Source organism: Zophobas morio, unplaced genomic scaffold, assembly GCF_036711695.1.
Source record: "Zophobas morio isolate AGI-343-1 ecotype UQ-CSIRO unplaced genomic scaffold, CSIRO_AGI_Zmor_V1 ptg000005l, whole genome shotgun sequence".
In the NCBI taxonomy this organism is placed as follows: domain Eukaryota; kingdom Metazoa; phylum Arthropoda; class Insecta; order Coleoptera; family Tenebrionidae; genus Zophobas; species Zophobas morio.
The window spans coordinates 18,361,574-18,382,069 of record NW_026972110.1 but is presented as its reverse complement, the minus strand read 5'-3'; the positions used below and the strand labels follow the sequence as shown (position 1 = coordinate 18,382,069).

At 34.1% G+C, this 20,496-nt stretch overlaps 1 protein-coding gene across 6 annotated transcripts in view; it reads left to right on the top strand.

Moving 5' to 3' along the window:
• LOC135122911 (protein abrupt-like) overlaps positions 1 to 20,496 on the top strand; it is a 91,209-nt gene that overhangs the window by 54,101 nt on the left and 16,612 nt on the right. For all 6 annotated transcript variants that reach the window (XR_010279484.1, XM_064047427.1, XM_064047429.1 and 3 more), the window contains exons 4-6: positions 7,694 to 7,903; positions 12,455 to 12,671; positions 17,387 to 17,443. Coding sequence is in view for 5 of the 6 variants with exons in the window: in XM_064047427.1 (XP_063903497.1) it covers positions 7,694 to 7,903; positions 12,455 to 12,671; positions 17,387 to 17,443 (484 nt within the window). In the remaining variant the exon portion in view is untranslated. The remainder of the gene's footprint in view (positions 1 to 7,693; positions 7,904 to 12,454; positions 12,672 to 17,386; positions 17,444 to 20,496) is intronic.

Here is a 20,496-nt window from a genome sequence, read left to right as displayed (position 1 = left end):
CCGCCTTAGTTTTTGTCACAGTTACTTTACAACTACTTTTGTGCAATATTTTCGACATGTTTCATGTATCCGATGCATTAAATACCATGTAGGCGAGTTTTTTTTTACATTGTGACTGGTAATTTTTTTTATTTATACAAGTTATCATAAAATAAGTAAAATTTTGCAAAATCAAATCTTATAATTTTCCGAAAACACTGGATTTGTTCCATCGTATTTAAGAAGTTGTAATAACGTCAGACAAATTTTTAGTGTCAATAATTTAAGTGTTGCTCATAGTGATGCCAAAGAACGCATTTTTCCTACAATTTTTTAGAAAAGTCCTTCACATGGTCACGTATAGTTATAATGCAATTGTAGAAAAAATTTCGTGCGCAATTCTTTCCCTTAGCGTCGTCAAATATTTTTTAGCTCGGTAATTTCCTCGTCAAAAGACCTTCACAGCTATTTGTGTATTTAGAGCATACAGTGATATTTTGCCGCTTGAAAAAACAAGCGAACGATCTTTTGAAAACCTCAAAACCTGCTCTCAGGATGCATACATAATTGTTTCTACAACAACAACTGTGTTAATTTTTATTGTCCCCTTTTTTTGGATTATGTGCTAAAAGTTACAAGAAACAGTGTGGACGACATTATTTCGCCAGTTTTTCGTGTACTTTTTCAAATGTTAAGGACGAACCTTGTTCTACAAGACTTAATTAATTAGTTAGAGATTAAATCACTATCAATATGACATCGGTTTCTACAATAAATGAAAGTACAAGTAAACAGCTGTTAATTCTGTTAGATTTTTGAGATTTTTGGTTAGAATTTCGACTCAACATGATTTAAGACTGTTGATACAATGAAAATGAATTGAAGGAACATCAAACTGCGGTTATTTTCGTAATAACGATAATAATAAATTGTTAGAAGTGTTTGCCTAAAATATAACAATAAATTACGAAGTTATTTTAGTCATGGAAAAAAATTGCGCATGTTTACTAAACACCTGGTAGTATAAAAACCAGTCAGTTTTTCATTTCGTAGTTTTGATGAGCGCGATTTTTTTTATCATTCCGTTGTAGCAACAGCCTTAAGTCCGTCTTGAATATCACAGTTGTATGGTAGAAAAATAACTTCCATAAAATAAATCGCCAATTTCTTCCATCATTTCATGCAAATGTAAAATTTAATTTGTTGTGTGAGCTGTATGTTGTGACTAGTTTTCTCATGTAGTGACTGATAATTTTTATACTCTAATTGAATAGCTATGTTTACGAAATGAATATGTTAATTTCATAAAACTCTTCTATGCAAATAATAGTAATTATGCTCAATTACTTTTGGTAATAACTGTGAGATATAACATACTCATACGCTCATTATAACTTTTATTAAGTTTCTTTTTTATAATGGCAGTCATAATTAAAGAACAAAATTTTCGGCTCATTTCTCCAACACTCGTTAATAGATTCGAATTATTCCTGCAAATGCACAGAATTAATGATCGGTGTAGTGATTTTTTTCCATTTAGAAATGATTGATTAGTCCAGTGCAAATGCAGTGGGCCGTAAAAGTTCGTTTAACCTCCGATTAGTGAACAGTTTCTAAATTACTAATTATAAATTGGTACACACACATACTAATTACGACATATTTCCTACAGATAAACGACTTCCGTAAGGCGATTCAGTGATTAGTTTTCCACTGCAATACCAATAATTAAGCACTTACCGTAAACATCGAATCGAGATTTATAAACAATCATCAACAATTCAATGACGCCCAGTAATAATAACAATAACTCAGAACATGTCATAATATGGCTAGGAGAAAAGGTCAAACCCAAATAATAAAAAAAAGGCAAATTACAAACTCAAATGTTACAGCAGTTGGTGAAATCGGTATTTATGAGACGCCGATAAATTTCAAATAAATAAATTTGTTTCAATAATGAAACACCAACATGTTTTGTAAAAAGCGTAGCTCACAGCCAAATGCGAATTACAAGAAACCATTTACTTTCAGTTTAAGCCTCAAAGCAGGTGAATGCTCACTGCCATCTGTATAATGAAGCAGAAATAAAAGATTTTGGACAAAATTGATGGGGATTTGGGACTAATGTGCTTTGGCGAGCTCGTTCGATTTGAAAGCGGAATGCAGTTAGGCCTAGCGATTCCGTGAGGTAAATGAATGCAAGAGCTCGGGACGATTTTTTAATCTTGTCCTCAAACTCACCCAGACGTAAAGTTTATTGACTATCTGTTTACTGGGTCCATTGCATGAAATATTTATTTGTTTACTAGGAAAGTGAGAGAAGACGTCTTGTACCGAATTGCACTCATTATTCATGGTAAAATACTATACACGCAAGCCCTCATTTTCATGTACATCCACTACTCGTTACGTTACGTACGCGTTTATTATTCAAATTTCATTCATGAAAACAGTAGTTAACCGTGCCGGCACCCTCCACGTTTCATTTGAAACGAAGACAATTTGGAGATCAATAACGTGGTTTGCATTTCACCTATTCTACTTTTCAAAAAAATAGATATGGCGAACTTACGCAACAGACTGGTAGCTGGTTTAAGTAGCATTACGGTACAAGTTAAGTAGCGTTTCTTCATTAGGCAGTTTTGTGGAATTTAGAAGATAGAGGTATATAAAAAGCAGTAGTCGGTTTAGGAGCAGATAATAAAAACAACTTTTTACATTTGCCGTGTATGCTAATTAAGCCTGAAATAAAAATCAATAATATTTAAGCCATAAATCACCGGAACGCGTAAAAACCTTCTCCAGAGGTGTAATTATTTTATTTATTGGAGTTTCGATTCAGCATTGAATGTGCCTCGTTTCAAGTACGTTCGACCAACAACTGAAAAAATTTTCCCAGCCGGGTCAGAGTTGTCATTTTCTTGGCGTCGTATCTTGTCACTTGTTGAATTTTGAGTCAGTTGGATTGTCCTGAACTGAATTTGTTTTTAGTGTGAAGAATTTGGTGATGTCTTTAACCTGATATTAATGATGCAGAGGACCTTTGAAAGCAGTGAGCCGTATAAGTTGCTAATTCTGAGTCGTGGCTGTTGGTGGAGTTTCTACCAAAAGTGCAATTTATTAGACATTTAGCATTTACGAAATGAACAAAAGAATTATGACTGCTCTTTACATAACCTTTGTTTGGAGAGTAGCATTTGGAGTCATTAGTAGCCTTGGTCATGAAAATTTTTGTCCAACTATCTCATCGCTTTAGTCTTTAAATAGACCTGACTGACTCAAATCAGTTTCTTTAATTATTTGAATTAATATAATACCGACTACTGTGAAATTAAGTTTATTTTTGCGATTTTTTCACAAAAATCCACGTGACTATTCTGATTGAACCCTACCTGTTCATCAAATTTGATTATTGTTCGTCGAATAGCCGAGATTGTATTTTACAATATCTTATGTATTATGGAGATATTAGATTGAGATAAAAGCAAAGTTTTAAATATAACTTTACCCAGGGCCGGCACGCAAAACACGCAGCTGCGTGGGGTCCGGACGCCCGAGATATACGGCAAACTATGTTGTTGCAAGAATCTCGAAAAACGTAAATTTTCGCCAGATTTTTCCGCTTTTAAAATAACCCTTCCTTTACAATTATGTGTGGAAGTAATATTTTGCCATTATTTCTTGCGACGAATTAAATTCGAGATTCGAAATCCACGTGACGCGAGCTTTCCGCGCATTTGAATTTGTAGCTTTTTAAAAACTTGATATTGCGCTTCGACGGACGCTGGGTTATTAATTAAATAGATTGGAACTGTAGAGTTCGTATTTCACTTTTAATAATCACGGCTTTAATTAGTGAAACGTCAGTATCTGAAAACAGTTAGGTATAAATAATAGATTTTACAGCGGTTTTCTCTAAGCTCATTTATAATTTCAGGTCTGAGTTGATGCAGTTGATTATTATGAAATGATTGTAAAATTTACAGTTTCAAAATGACAAACACGCATTAAAAAAGCAATTTACGGGTAATTTATTACAGCGAATTTGATTAAATTTTTTAAACTGTCCATATTCAAGATTTACTTAATCACAAAATCTTTGTTTGTTAAAAAACTGGATTGATCTCAATGAATATGATCTATTAGAAGCTAATTTTGGAACAGTGAGTATCGATAACTTTCTGATTACTAAGAACTGCAGCTGTAAATACTACTACACTCACTTGGTTGAAAGAGAAGCTGAAAAGTCTCATGGGGACCTCAACATAAACTCATCAGGAGAGATTTGGACAAAGTTCACTATTTCAGAACCAGAACTATAAGTAAATAATATTTTTTAATTCCCGGGTGTAACCTAATAGGATCCATGCAGTGAATGTACGAAAAAGTAGGTCTTCCAAGTTCCTCTGTCTGTTGTCTGTTGTAATATCGTGTAGGTGGTAAAACGTTAACCAAATTTGTCTGATTATTTTCACCAACAATTGACGTTCCCTCAAATTTTTTTTAGTTACCGCCATTTATATTTAATAAAATAACATAGTCTCGTATCTGTGGTTTATGAATCCGCCTTGAGTTTAGACTCTAGACATCCAAATTTTTTAAGAAAAAAAATTTTTTTTCTTAAATTATGACCCTTATTGTCTATATATATATATTTAATTTATGGAGGTGATCACAAACAAAATACAATTTTATAATTTTTAAAGAAGCGGAATTTATTAAAGTGTACTTCAGGGACAAGAGAAATTGTTTCTAAATATCCTTGGACCAATTTTTATTGAATTAGAATGTGAAATAATTTGTATCGAGTTGCTTGGTTTCTCAGTGTTAATCTTTAGATGTTTTTTTTATTAGATATACATTTTTTTACATAACTAATCCGTACCCAGTTTGCCCTTCAGCGTCTGGGGGAGTTACACAAGCCTAGGTGGTCACCCATCCAAATCTTGACTCTGGATAGTTTCTTAAATTTTGCAAATTTATTTTTTTTAACCTCCAAATGTTCGTTTAAAAATAGGGATGAATTATTAAACCATAGGTAAATGGGCATATTATTCAGTATGTTCAAGTGAAATTTTTGAAGCAAAATTTTGTGATTACGTCATCAATTTTTCGCCGGGATGCTTCGATTTATCTTCATGACAATATTTTGCATTAAAATGTAACCAGATTTTTTTCCCCAAGCGTGAACTAAGGAAGTATTTTAGTAGAGTCCAACCGAAGAATGGCTACTTCAGTGTTTTCTGGACGTTTAATGACCCCTAGAGTACGAAACAATAGGGCTTCCGTTTCCATCTATTTATCTGGCGTCTGTCCGCCATCTGTCGTCTGTGGCAAATTTTATGTGTGTAAAACACTAACTAAAATTTGTCTAATCGTCCCCTAGAACATTTTGATGACTTCACCTCAAAATTTTCATAATAAATACCAGTTAAATTATACAAAATAAAATACTGGTATACTTGTGGTTTATAAATCCACCTTGAGTTTTTCCCTAGTCGTCCATATTTCGTTTCGCAAAAAATCCAAATTGAATAACAACCTCTTATACCATATGATCTTTAAAAAAAATCCTCTAGAAGACTATGAAATTTATTTTTTTAATAACAAAGTGTTTCTAGTCCTGCTCGCAGCGCAAAGGTCATAGGTTCGATTAAACAATACAAAATATAAATCAGATGTGTTTTCTTTAATTTTTCAGCAGTTCCACTCTTCAACGGATGTGTTATGAAAATGTGCTTCAAGAAATTTTTGGATTTTTTGGAGAGAATTGTAACAGTATCAAATATATTTTTACTTCCTGAGCATAAGTTACTTTTTTATTTTCTCGACGTATGTTTTATTCCACGGATAAAATCCTAAACTACTGGACCGATCGTTGTCATATTTTATAAAATATTAAGAATATTGTGTAGACGGTAAAAAATCTCCAAAATTTATATTAATAAATATTATTTAAACATTTTGCAATATAATATTGAGACTACAAAGCCGAATACTCTGAAATGTTTTAAGGTTGTCGGAAGCATGGTAAATTCTAGGTAGATTAGATCACAAAAATTGTCATTATTTTTACTTTATAGACGTTCTCACAAAATAATCGCAAAATTAAATTTGATAATCGGTTTGAAACTTTTTTTTTAAATCATACAATCTGCCATATTTCAGACGATTCTGGAAAAATGGTAGGAATTTTCAAAGACATGGAGCCGAAAATAACTTCTATGGGTTGAAATCTACCAATAATACAATCTACAATAAATATCTTTAGCTAATTTTCGAGGGTGGTTGAAAAATTATCCAAAAGATGATAGGATTTTTCGAAGAAATGAAGCGTAAAACAACTTCTAGAAATTGAAATTTACCAAAAATATTTTATTTTCGAGGTAGTGGAAAAAACAACTTATAAATAGAATTTGAGACACTAGGGAATCATTAGTGGTGCTTGGTTTTTCTAAACCCATGTTATAAATATTAGATTTTGTTCGGTAGCTGTTGAATTTCATTGAACATTTATTACATTTGAGATTGGAAAATTTTAAATTTCCGAAATACAGTGTGAACTCACCAAATTAATTTCATTTTCTTGAAGGCAACTAAGTTTGTCTTCGAAACAATTTTATACTTCATCAAGTATTACCTATATTTATTAATGTAAACGGAAAGCTAATTAGATTAATTCTTAAACAGGAATTCGAAATTTATAAATAAATTTTACTAAAACTGGTATACATTATCGCTGAATTTTTACGAAGTAGATATCAAGTTTTCTAAATTTGACCGCACACTTAGTATGTTAAGATGTTGTTTTTTTCCATTCAATTATCATGATATTTCTGCACTTGTGTTATTTATTGTGTATTATATTGATTAGCAATTTTATAAAAAATAAATTACATACATTTTAACCATTATTCATCAATAATCGCTCATTATTAAAAAAAAATAGTTCTTTGAAGATAACAACACGAGTAATACTAGTTTGATAGGTGGAAGGTCGAGGAAAGCAGGACTGTGGTGTTCATATAATCGATTGCGTGGCATGTACCAGAGGCATTTTATTCAAACATATTGTGTAGCGCATTAATTTCGGAAATTTATTCGCAAAAATTTGTTCTCTCCAAATGTTGTAACGGTACATAATGTGCAACAACTTTTAAATGACTTTCAAATGATCGCCTGTTGAGAATATCTACTGCCTTGAGATATCTTACATTGATTTATTGCAGTATATGCCCATTATCACCATGCTGAGCTCTTCGACGCCCCCGGTAACCTGAAAATCGACTAGCATCAAAATTAAATAACAAATTTGCCCACTTTTCGCCCAAGGCCACCACGCATGATTTTCATTTCGCATTCCGTGAGGACGAAGAGATTGAAAACATTTTTACTAGCTTGCAATCTGCCTTCGCGCTGTACTTTTTAAAATTTCACCTTCCTTTGATTAATTTCCTGAAGCAAGTGTGTGAACGATTTCGCCTGCTCCTAGATTCGTTAATTCTCGTACAGTCAGCACTTTCGTGTTCCATCCCCTTTTATTAATTTCCCGTGAATAATTCCGGAACATCAAATAAGTGTTATGTGAACGCGATACCGTTACCCTGTTTATGAGGATTTTATAACGTATTTCGTTGGGAAAACTGTACCATTTCCATAAGTGTAGCATTCGGAAGCTTCGCGAACTCATAAAATATTTTGTCGATTTTAGAATTCTTCATCTTTACCGTGGGCGACGGACCGATCGGATGCTCTCCGCGAGGGTGCTTTATCGCCGCCCCCGGCTAAAAGGGCCAGGAGTACGGAACGAGGGACATTCACGCCAGACAGGGGAAGGAGTCCCTCTAGGGGCAACGGCGACATGCAAGAGTCCCTGCTTGGACAGGCCTTGGAAGGCGGACCCACGATACTCACTAAAGAGGTGAGTGCTTGTTAATGACCGTTTTGGGGCTAAGTAGATAGCACTTTTGTATCGGTAATGAGGTCTGAAATATTGCTGCTGGGTTGCTCGGATTTGTTTTATTGTGGTTCTGGACAGAGCGAGCCTTTCGCACGACACGTATCTTGTAACGTTGAGGTTTTAAAGACGAGGAGATCTAGGATAAATTGTAATCGTAAAAATGGAGTAGTTAGGGAATTTATTCCATCGTGTTTGTAGATGATGTAAGGGTCGATATAAAGAGGGGGTTTATTTTATTTTTCAAATATTGGGGTCTCTCTAAGTACAGCAACAAAATTGTCAAAATTAAAGAATTCGCTTACTTAGAGTAAAAGAAGTTGAATATACGAAGTCAAGCGCAGAGTTCATAAATCTTTGAATACTAGAAAGGGTGAAAACAACCCTCTGGAACAACTTCCAAGGTTCATTTTTCGTTGCCCCAATAAGTTGCGATCACAGCACCAAATGTCAAAAACTTTTTTAAATGGAAGTATATTTTTGTCTTTGCCTCGTGGCTTGGATTTCAAAATTTACAAGAATAATGCTGTTTATGGAAATTTAAAAAAATAATTTATTAAGAAAGGTTTCGGAATTAGTGAAATCCAAAATTCAGCAAAAAGTAGGAAATAAGAGAGTCGTTATATCGTATATAATTTAGGTTGTATAATTAATTTTAAATTACAAAGTTTGTCAGAAAATAACTTGTTTTATATGTATATATTAAGTAAATGGTAAAACACTAACTAGTATTTGTCTATTCATCCCCACCAACAATTTAATGGTGTTAGCTCAACATTTTGTGCAGTAATTTTATAAAATAATGTACCCCTATACTTGTTGTTCATGAATCCACTTTGTTTTTTATTTAATATTATTATTTTATTTGTTAAATTTTTAAATACATAAAACGAAATTCGACAATTTAACAAAATTTGTAACAAAAAAATATAATGTTTACAAAATTGCATCTGTTCTGAAATAAATTAATAATCAGTACCCGCTTAATATTACCTCCCAGTAATTTCTTTTGAATTGATGTAATTACTTTAAATGTGCTAAAATTCCTTGGTTAACTGGAATTCCATTTGTAACTAGAATTACCAACACATTGTGAAAATTTATTGGAATTGGTTGTACCTAAATGGAATTGTTGGAATTTGAATTATGCTGGATCAGGTAATTTTGTAAAAAAACAGAAAGTTAGACATTTAACAATTAACTTTTTTATACAAAAAATGCTCAACTGTGCGCGACCGTAATTAAATGATATATTCCGAAAAGCAGTTTTTGCACTAGATAAATATTTACAAATCAATAATTGAATTGTTAAAAAAGAATGACATCACCCTTTGATGGATGGTTTTAGTAACAGACTATTCCAAGAAAAAATGTATGGTTTCATTTAAAAATTGAGTTGATCTACGTAATTAAAAAAAAACTTCCAGAGCTAAGCTAAGGAAGTATTGTAATAGGGTCCATTGGGCTACTGGTACTTTTATGTTTTCTCGACGTTTTATGACCCCTAGAGTACGAAGAAATAGATCTCCAGTTTCTGTCTGTTTCTCGTCTGTCTGTGTTGACTTTTATTAAATTTCCGAAACTACAGAACTGATGGTGGTAAACTCGGTGATCAAATTGATCAAATCAAAACCAATTTACCACATTCCCTCGAAAATTTGAAAAGAATATAGTACTGTTGCGCCAGTCTATAGCAAATAGTAATAAAATAAGTATTATCGTAATGACAGCTAGGGCCTACTTATCTAAAATAATATTCGGAACATTTTGCTCCATCGTAGCTTAATCAATAAATAATATTAGTCGCTTCCTTTGTTTTGAGGAGACAAAATCATTCAAATCAGACGGTTTGCTACCTGCCTAATCGTCGCATTCTTTCGACGGATAAACATTAATAATCGAAGTTAAGCATGCACTGATAATATTTTTTCTGTTGGTTATCTGCTTGAAATACAAAGTGATTCATTATTAACTCTATGACAAATTGTTAAGAACTATTTATTGAGCAAAGATCTTTTAGGTATAAAAGAGTTAACCCCGCCCACCCACCCCTTCTCCATTTCAGTGAACCAATTACTTTGATCTAAAATTAAACAGTTTTTTTTTGTCAACAACTAAAACCTCGGGTAATTCATTTCTTCTCCTCATTGTTGCGCTTCCGAGATGAAGGAAGTTTGAAGTTTGCGTAGATAAGATTAAATGTCATCTGCATCCTATCTGCAGTAGTTTCCTTTTTGGGAAACAGACTCGTAAATTTTTCGAAATTTTCTTCTCGAAATTTTCTCCAAATTCTTTAAAAAATCAAAATACGTTCTTAAAGAAAGCCAGTAGGGGACCGAAATTCTTTATCATTGTAAAAAATATATATAAAAAAAAATTCTGAGGTTTTAACTCATTTTGTCATAATTTTTTAACTGAAAGAAAACACCAAAGTTTCAAAAATATACATTATCTAAATGCATTCCATTCAAATTTCATTTTTTTTTGCCAACTAAATTTCAAATTTAGGACGTTTGAACAACTTTTTCAATGGATGGATAGCATTATTATTGGCATTTTAAGATTTATTTCAGTTTGAGGACTTCAAAGAATAAAAAAAAAACGGTATACCTACCTTCATGAAATTGTCAAAATTTCTATAATTTTTGAAATTTTGGAAAATGTCTGATTCTCCTATTTTTAGAAATTATCTTTCTGCAGGGTGTATTAGTTTTGCTTCACAGGCAACTTCGACCTTACTAATTTTGAAGATTAAAATAATTAGCCCCACCCACCCACCTCTTCTCTATTTCAGTGAACCAGTTACTTTGATCTAAAATTAAACAAAGTTTTCACATTGCCAAAAACTAAAACCTCGGGTAATTAAGATATTAAAATTAATTTCTGTTGAGTTGTAAATTTTTCAAAAATTTTCTGCCGAAATTCTCTCCAAATTCTTTGAAAAACAAAATACATTCTTAAAAAATAAAAATAAAATGAAACAATTTTTGGTACAGCTTCATGTGATTTTGAAAATTGTTGCAATTTTTGCAGTTTTGAAAAATATTTTATTTAGTTCGTCAAATAGCCGCAAGGTCATTTTTTCATCGTAATCAAAAATCACTGTTTGTGTTGGCAATAGATTTAACCAATTCAGAGAAAATATTCGTGCCGAGTCTGATTTAAGTTCTTGTAAATCACTTTTATGTTATCAAGAAAGTTTGGTAATGACATTTTAATACGATTATTAACAAATTTTTGTGTAAATTAAATGTCATTGGCAACTGTGACAATTTTGACAACAGAGATATCGAAATAATTTTAGACCAAATTTTTTTATTGTGATGTGGTTTGGCCTATTGTCAATCAAGATTTTAAAATGATGTAAAAGTTTCCTTTTATGTTTTAAATAGTGCTTCCAAAGTGTTAGGAGAATTGAAGTTGTAGTGAGAAGATGTCAATTTTTTCGACGAAACACATTGACTGTATAGTGTCGCTTTTGTATACAGCGGTTTTTCAGTTTCAGATTTCAAAACGAAATATGTGATGCATTTGTTTTAAGAAATACAGACAAGAAAATTACTTGCAGATTTATACAATTTTGGAGTTATTCAGACGGCATAAAATACCTTCTTTTACAAATAAGATACTTTTGGACTGTTTAAATTACTAGCAATGCTTAGATTGAATGAAAATCCGAAGTTCCGCAGTTGTTTATATTAAAATAAAATTTATTGCATCATTCAAACTCTTTCTGTCAACAGTAGGGTACATAACACCGTATGTTCCGTAAAATATTTACTTCATCAAGATTCACTCAAAACCTATAACATTTTGTGTTGGTTTAATTTAACTGAAAATGATCTTGTTTTTCTCATTCTGTTTTTCTCTATTTGATATTAATAAGAAATGTTTGTGTTTATTCGTTATTAGGTCAGGTCGGGTCAAATTTTTTACCATGAAACTGTCACTTTAAACTTTATAAATTTTAAAAACACAAAAATACTGGGCACCCACATGATCCAAAGGAGTAGATTTTTGAGCTTTTGACAAATACGCGTTGGCTTTCAATTAAAAAAAGAGGATTTCCCTCTTTTAGCTCTCATTTCGTTAAGCTCCAAGCTTCCAATTTTCGACTGAGAGACGCAATTAAGAAGCGCATTTTTGCTAATATCTGAATTCTGTTAATTGTTTCCGCAGTAGTACCAACAACGAACATCATTAAGGGAAGTTATTTTTATGTTTAATTTAGTTAATGATAATATCCTATCATTACAGTGCCTTTCTATCGAACCTGACCCGTTTGCCGAACTAAACTTTCTAATATTCTATTATTCCAGCAATTATCTTAATGTATAGTTAACATCTCTTGTTTTGGTGGTATTAGTAACTGACAATGGTTATTCGAGCAACCAAAAATCCGTGCTACTACTAGTGTTTTGAGTGAATGACTGACTGTTTTGAAATGACACTTCGGGCGTCTCTCATCTGCCTTTATTTTTAGTCCATTGACTCCATGGCATATTTCTTTCGCAGAAGGGCAATTCGGATTCGTCGCTGCAAGCGCAATCGACTGGCGAAGACAGCAACAGCAGTGACACGGCGATGAGCGATCACGGAGACCCTGTAACCCCAAAGACTGAACCTTCCGATTACCCCATGTTAGACGATCATCATCCTTTTAATACAAACGGCGGGCTAATTGATCAGACGCGGACTCCGACATTTCCAGGCGCGCTGTTGGGTCTACAAGGTAAGATTACAACCCCTCTAAGTATAATTTATTTTATAATTGCCTGTGTGGATTCGGAGGATTAGACGCAGACTAAATATAATTAGAAGTAAATATTTGAGCCCCGGGCTAATTACCACGCCGAAGTTTCGACAATATTCCAAACCAGGCAATTATGTCGATTATGACCGATCGTAACGACAACCGAAAAATGATTCGTAATGCTCTAGAGCTTGCGGCGATTCAATCAGCCATTGATAATCTCCAGAAGTGTTCCACGCACTCCCCGCGTCCCACGACCGTTATTATTGGCTAATAATTCAAGAAATTAAAATGCCTTATCTGCCAATCCTCGCCGTTTATTACCGATTCTTGCCTAGATCGTATCCGGAAAACAGCGATAACATTGTCTAATGCTTCTCGTTTAAATTGGTAATTCTTTCTTTCGTTGTTGTGACCCCGGATGACCTATCAAACTCGAACATGTCGAATACTTGTTGTAATAAATTTATCAAATTCCAACTGTTCATTACAAATGGTTTAAGCCCCGTAATTTATGTAAATGGGTAAATGATGGTATTAATGTCAGGCTTTTTCATTCAAAATCTTCCACCGGTGATTGATGTATCTGAACGGATTCGACTGGAGAAATGAAACAAAGCACAACTTGATTTTTTAACATCTCTGTTGGAATTCGGGGGACTGTGTAGGTGTGCGCAACATACCATTTTCAAATACATTCTTTCTGACTCTGTTATTAAGGAAAAAAACACAACTTAAGAAGCGAAGCTAATTTCGTTTTGGATGACCTCACAAGGTACATACACACGACCCCATCAGCTTTCAAAATCAATTAGAACGATTTAATAGATTTCTGGATACATAAATCATTTCGTCAAATACGTTGCTGATTTCATTGCAAAAGTAATTTTGCTAGATCGATTACAAGGTAAATTTCCTACGACGGAAGAGATTGCATTATCAAAGGATATGCTACAATGTTACCAGAGTGATAACCACACTAATTACGTAGCTTGGAAAGTACAATTCCTTATTTTTATGTAAACGACACTGCAATGGGTGCACCTTTTCGTTTTTATCAAATTTTTCCGCAGTGATAAAGACGAACCTTAAAATATGACTGTATGTAGTGGTGGTGATTCATCAGAACAAGGAAAAACAAGAAGAAATATCTTCAAGTAATTTTTTATTCGATCGAACTTTGAAAAAAAATAAATAAATACACAAATTTATCAATCGACTGTACATAGTAGCTTTCAGTATGTTAGATTATATAAATACAGGATGTCCCACTTTGGAAATGCAAGCTTAATGTGATACATATGAGCTTTCAAGCTGACTGTAGGTTCACGTTTGCTGGATTACGCCCAGGAACTCGTTTTTGGCACAAACAAAAATCTTCTATAGAAGACAGTATTTTATAAGAACTCAACTAGCTTTTACTCATTTTGAACGGGTCATAATTTTAAGAGCGGAATTTTCAATAGTTCCAAGTTATTTAAGGCTAGAGATATCACGAATACAAAAAAAGAAATATTCAAAAAATCAAAATTTAAACACAGTCAACAGTGATTTTGATACCTCTGAACAATGAACTGAAACCATGAGTATGAACCACTTGACCACTACACACAACATTTCAAAGTGAGTTAAAATTTGAAACAATTACTTTCCTGAGTTCACCGTAGTTTTCGGGTATTGTGGTAAAAAAGTCAGGACACTTTCATAGTAAGGCTAGGAGTACAGGGATAAAAATGTCAGCAGATGCTTTTGTGGTATTAACCCTTCAAATTTTATGCAAATCTTTTTGACCGCTGCGCGCAACTGTCCCTGAAATCTCGGGTAGTTTTTGCGCAACTGTCCAGTGGGTTTAGAACCACTCGCAGATTTTTCAGACCGGGGGGCGCAATTGACCCATGTCCTAGCTTTCAATTCTATGCACAAATCAGCCGGAAGTATCAGGGTATCACGCAATTACGTTGACGAAATTCGACAAAAATCCACACGGGAGTACAACAAGTACACTCAGAACGTTATTCTTGTGTCCACTAAAGTTTTATGACGTGATTATGAGGGGTTGAACGCCAGAGTGGCAGGGTTGATGACGCCGATTAGCCTTCGGTGAAAATATAGGGGTTATAATTGAGAGAATTGGGACCCACAGAGAAGAAATTATGTAACGTTATTTTGTTCATTACACTTTATTCCTTTTTTAATACACATATGTGTTAGTGTTAAAATTTTAAATGATTGACGGCACACTGAAATTTTGAAAGTACGTCCCTGACACGGGAGTTTACCTGCTACTGGTGCGATGTTATTAAAATTTTAGTGAATTCAAAAATAACGTCGTAAGAATACGTTCGACCTTTCGTCAAAATTGATATGTATGTTTAAAAATTCAGCATCCAATAAATTTACAGAGGTGTATTGGCTCAATAACAATCCAACAGTCTGAAGGTACACTTCATCTTCATCACAACTTTTTTTATTAATTATTATTATTACTGCAACTACTATATCAGTTTGCGATTTTAAACCTAAACAAAATTACCAACATCCAAATTTAAAAAATTCCTACATTTTTTTTTTGTCTAATTAGATCGCTTCGACTGAAAATCAGCTCGGCCGGCGCTAAATTTAAGTTCTGGTTTCATTAAAAAAACGCAGGTTCGAATCCTGCACCTGACACTAATGTTGATGAGTTTTCCTCATGTGTGTTACGTCGGGATTAAACCGAAATAAATTAATAATAAAATCAACTTATCAACATTCAAGATTCGAAATACCTAAAGCACACCATCTGCTGCCAAAATGCCGCAACCAGCTACACGAGCAAACGCTGCAACCAACGGCGCAAAGTCCACCAGGTCACGTGGGCTATGACGTCAGACCTGTTCGTACACTACTATTATCCATTTACGATCTTTTCGACGAAGATGGCCGAAGTTTGTAGTCTGTACAGAACAATTGAAATTCCCTAATTTTTCTTGTTAGATTCGTTGTTTTCAATGTAAGGTTACTAAATGTGTCAAAAACAAACATTTTTGATAGTATTTTCAGCTGCATTCCTCACGATTTTGCAAGAAACATTTTTTTATTACAATTTTTTGTTGTAGGACAATTTTTAGCTTGTTTACTTGGTTAGAAAATCTATCCGACTAATGAAGTAAGAAAATTGCCAAAGCAGCTCGAAGTAAATGTCGGGATAATTATGTCAGGTTACTGGCGGACAAAAAACTATACCAACAAATCAGTTTGTGCAACATGAAGAAGAAACCTCAGTCCCTACCCTACGTCGAAAAGATGGGGAATGGATAATACGCCAACCTAATATACCTGAGTTCAAAAGAATACTTGGTGTTTGATTTTTGTTCATATTAATTCTCAAAATCTGTTATATTTTCCAAAGAACAGAAACAAAATTAGCCATTCGACTCAATTTTACTCAAAGTGGAATGCTTTTTACTTATTTATATTTGTTAATTAGTACAAGGAGAGATCGTAAAATAGGAGTCTTTTAATTTTGGCAGCATTCTTTACCTATTTAAATACAACGTGTCGGACGAAGACAGAAACAGAACCATACCGGACGTTGCAATTGGTGCAGTTTTACAACACCTTGCCAAAATTACAACAACTCTACTGTATGTTAACATTCTCATCCCAGTACACAAAAATGCAAATAAATATGATGAGTAAAACAACCACAAAAGCCTCCTTTAACACCCCAACCGTCAACCCGTTAATTTGCAATTTTAAACTTTCGCGATATCAAAACACGTGTATTGTTGCATATTGTATCGTTTCATGCAAATTTTATTATATTCTCAGCAATCATTCGAGTCTTTATTGGTAGTCGACAAACGTCTTGTGTTGAATAAGAGTGGGCGTGAGATAAATTTGTGAAATTTGGAGCTTATTGCGAATGTTGATGGGTTTTATATTCTGCAAGTATTTGACAAGTTGATTAAATATCAAGTTATTTCGTTTGTAGAGTAAGCGACTTCTTATACAGAGTGTCCCATCACTTCGCTTTTTTAAATGTACATAAATTAGACAATTTTATTTCATTGCGACCCCCTGTATTGTCATTAGAAACTGCAGCCAATGTTGCCGCCAACTACAGCACAATGATTGTAGTAATATATTGCTTTCCGTCAAATGATGCGATTGAAGAAGACCCGATTTCCAAATTCGTATTTAAATAAAAATTTCTGAAATGGGTTAAAAGTATTTTGGGGGCGCAATATCGTAAACCTTTATGGCTCAATTTTGTTACCATCAGGAAATCGATAATGTAGAGTTTACCATACCTGGTAAAAATTTGAAGTAGCATGTCTGTTGTGGTAGTGGAAATAGTGTTTCTGGGAACGAGTAGGAGGTGAAACGAATCCGAATAGAAGCAGTAAATCATCTATTGCGATGGTTTTCTCGGAGTGTATCGAAGCGTCGATTTTGCGAAATATCACGTATGCCCATACGAATTTTTCCACCGAATGAAATTCGGCAATGAGACATGTGCGAAAATAATTTCGCGTGCCGAAAACCACCCCAGTTTCGTTTAAAGCTTTTTTCCTATAGTAGATGATTCTCGTACGCGCGATATTACAGAAAGCGACCATCAAAGGTATTTCCTAAGGCACGTGAAAACGCAATCTTTTAAAGCCACTTTTTATGGGAGCACAATATTAATGTTTATTTTTAACCTTTAGGATTAGGAGGACTCATGCCCGGTCCTTCGGGGATCCACAACAGTACGGATAATTTCGGTAAGCAGTTTCTTGTATTTATTTATTTAAGTAGTTTAACAAATCGAAGTCAAACATATTAAATAGTCGGGTAAGAAACGTGGAAGTTGTCTCGGGAGGGAAATGTAGTTAATATTTAAGTTAGTGAGGGCTGGCCAAATGGAAGGAAAATCAAGAAGTGACATCTGCCAGAGGACATCCACGCCGGAACGCTAAAGTTCTTATATTAAATATTTTATTCTTATCCCGGCCGTCAGTGCAGTTTTGACAAGACTCGTGCAATATGTCAGATGACCTGACAGTGACCAGTGAGGGTATAAGGAAAACTAATGAAAAATGAAAGTGACTGGTGGATTGTGGAAAAGGCAAGGAACCGAAGCGGAGATGGAATTTGGTCGATTAGTCGTGACCTGAGCGATGGAGAGGAAAAATTAAATTTCCATGCGGGCTAACTCGGTCAAGATTTAAAACAGCCGACAAAGTTTAAACAAATTTCGCCCGATGAGTGGCGTTGTTCTTCTTCGCAAAGTGTATTAGACGGAGCGACCCTTTTTTAATTAGGTAAATTTACACTCAAAAAGACTTTTCCGATAAAATGGTTTAAGGATTAAAAGAAAATACGCTCCGATAAGCAGCTTAACGCACGGTCTCGCCGTTATCCATTTTCCGGGGACACACCGCGAAACCTCTCCTTCTACTTTAAAAGAGTTTCCTCGTATTGTTTGCCTGTACCCGGCCATCGATTTCTTGGAGCGCTAACCCCAAGTCCACATAATGGGAAATGAAGCTAGTGAACTCCTCATAAACATTCGACCAAATAGACAATTTTGACAGAGGGGCCCTCAGTTGCTAGGGTTACTCATAAAATTACGCACGCCCATTCCCGGAAACTACCTATTATAATTGAATTTCTTGTAGCTTCCTCCGGTGTATTAAAATTGTTTCCTCCAACCCCAGCCTTTAATTGCGTTTCACTGTAAAAAAGTTCCAGCGACACCCGAAAGCACTCCAATTAAATTTGTATGAGCGCCGGAGTGAGGGGGCCTTCTGTAGGTGTCGCTTCTGCCTCCGGACCACCACCTTCTCGGTCCGGCCTGGACAAAAGAGGAGAGACATACGAACGGACCGTATAAATCAATAGACCAATGCCGGGAACGGGGGAGTACATCCACAGCAATCTCGATGTTTGACTGTGTGCTTGCTATCTGCCTCCCCTCGACCTTCTGCCCCTCAAGAGCAGTTCGATCAATTGCAGAAGCGGCTCGTTAAGATTGTTTACGCGCTACAGACATCGACGAAAATGAAATTACTTGCATCGTCGTACAGCCGGAATATAGAAAACTCATCGAACGCCCATATCTCGTACCCAGGAACATGCAACGACGTCGGAAAGAAAAATACATGACCCAGAAACGAACAAAACAACCTTACGTTAACACCACCGCAATCTCCTCAAAGTACATTAATTAAATCGTCGTCCAAAAATGAGGTGTCAATCCTTATCAAAATTATTCATGAAATTACCATTTCGATCAAAATTTTGAAACGTTCGTGAGTTAGATTTTTATAATTCTGTGGTTTGAACAAGACTTTTCGCCAAGATTAACAATGAGCGGATCGAGAACACTGTAGATACAACAAAAATAGAGTTCATTTTTTGTTCCATGAAAAACCATTGGCGAAAAATTGGAAGAGCATGTTTATTTTCGTAGGCGAAACCAATAAAGATTTTGTATTGACTTTATTGACAACGCTACGTTATTAAGTGTGCTTTATTTTCAAACGGTATTTCGTTCTGAAAGAATAAAAGAAAAATACTTGGTGTGCCTTGTGCGAATTATTGAGTGAAAATCGAAAACTGAATAATTAACAGTTATCAAAAATAACTCTCATGTCGATTTTTTTTGTTTTAATTTTTTAGTGATGACCTTTTGCTCGTAGCAACACTAAAATAGCATATTTTACAGCAAGAGATGAAAGTACCGTCTTTTTTTCGCGAATTTATTTTACGAGCTGCATTAGCGGTGAGTAAAGTGATGTTTCACTTCAAGTCGTAAATAGTGTTTTTTTCTACGATTTTAACATTGATATCTGACTATTTGCATTTTTTAAATTCGCCGAAAGTGAGTTTATTGGTTAAAATTTTTGCTAAATTCAAAGCAGATTCTGTTTTGCAGACTATAAGTTATTTATTATTATTATCATTTTTAAATAGAGGTGATTTTATCATCATTGAATTTTGCAGATTTTTACGGTTAAGTTATTAAATACATATTATTTAACCTTTGAAAAAGAGTGGATATGAAAGAAAGCTTCGAAATATACGCCGAGACGAGACTTAATTTTTTCTAGGAATAATGTAAATTTGCTAATAAACAACTGTAGAAACCAGTAACCATACAAATAATTACATAAATCTGTGCTTGGAACATCAAAATATTCTTCTGAGAAATAATTTGGATAAACAATGGGTGTAAACCACTTAAGTATTCCTCCCTGCAGTTTAACAAGTCTTATTGTAGATGAGTGGGTTGTAGAGGATTTTTTCGAGTGTAAATTGGATGATAAGCTCTTCCTAAAAACATTTTGTTTTGATGTGATTACCAATTTTGTGATCTTTGTGTGGAGTCCGTGATTATTTTACTTATTACTTAATAAGAATGCTTAGAGAACGGCTAGAAATAAACGAAAATGATTGCAACGTTCGGTAGGATAAGTGTCCGTCAAAACGACTATGTTTGCTCCGTTTCCAGGGTCGGATTAGATCGCTCGGCCCATCAAAACAGGATTCGTGTAACATAATTTTGCTTTAAATATGGTGCCTTAACAACTACACAATTTTCGAGTCCGGCACTGATATATCCACAGGGAAAGAAGCTTATCGATATAGAAACTGTTATATACAGGCAAAGTTAACATAAGTATAAAATAATAAAAGTAAGAATTTTTATCAGAAGAAAAAAGTTGCTTATTTAACGTAAATTTCAAAAATATAAAAAATGCTGCATTTACTGATTTTCAACACGCACCAGAAAATTGGAGAAACCCTAAAAATAGATTGCCATTTTTTGGTT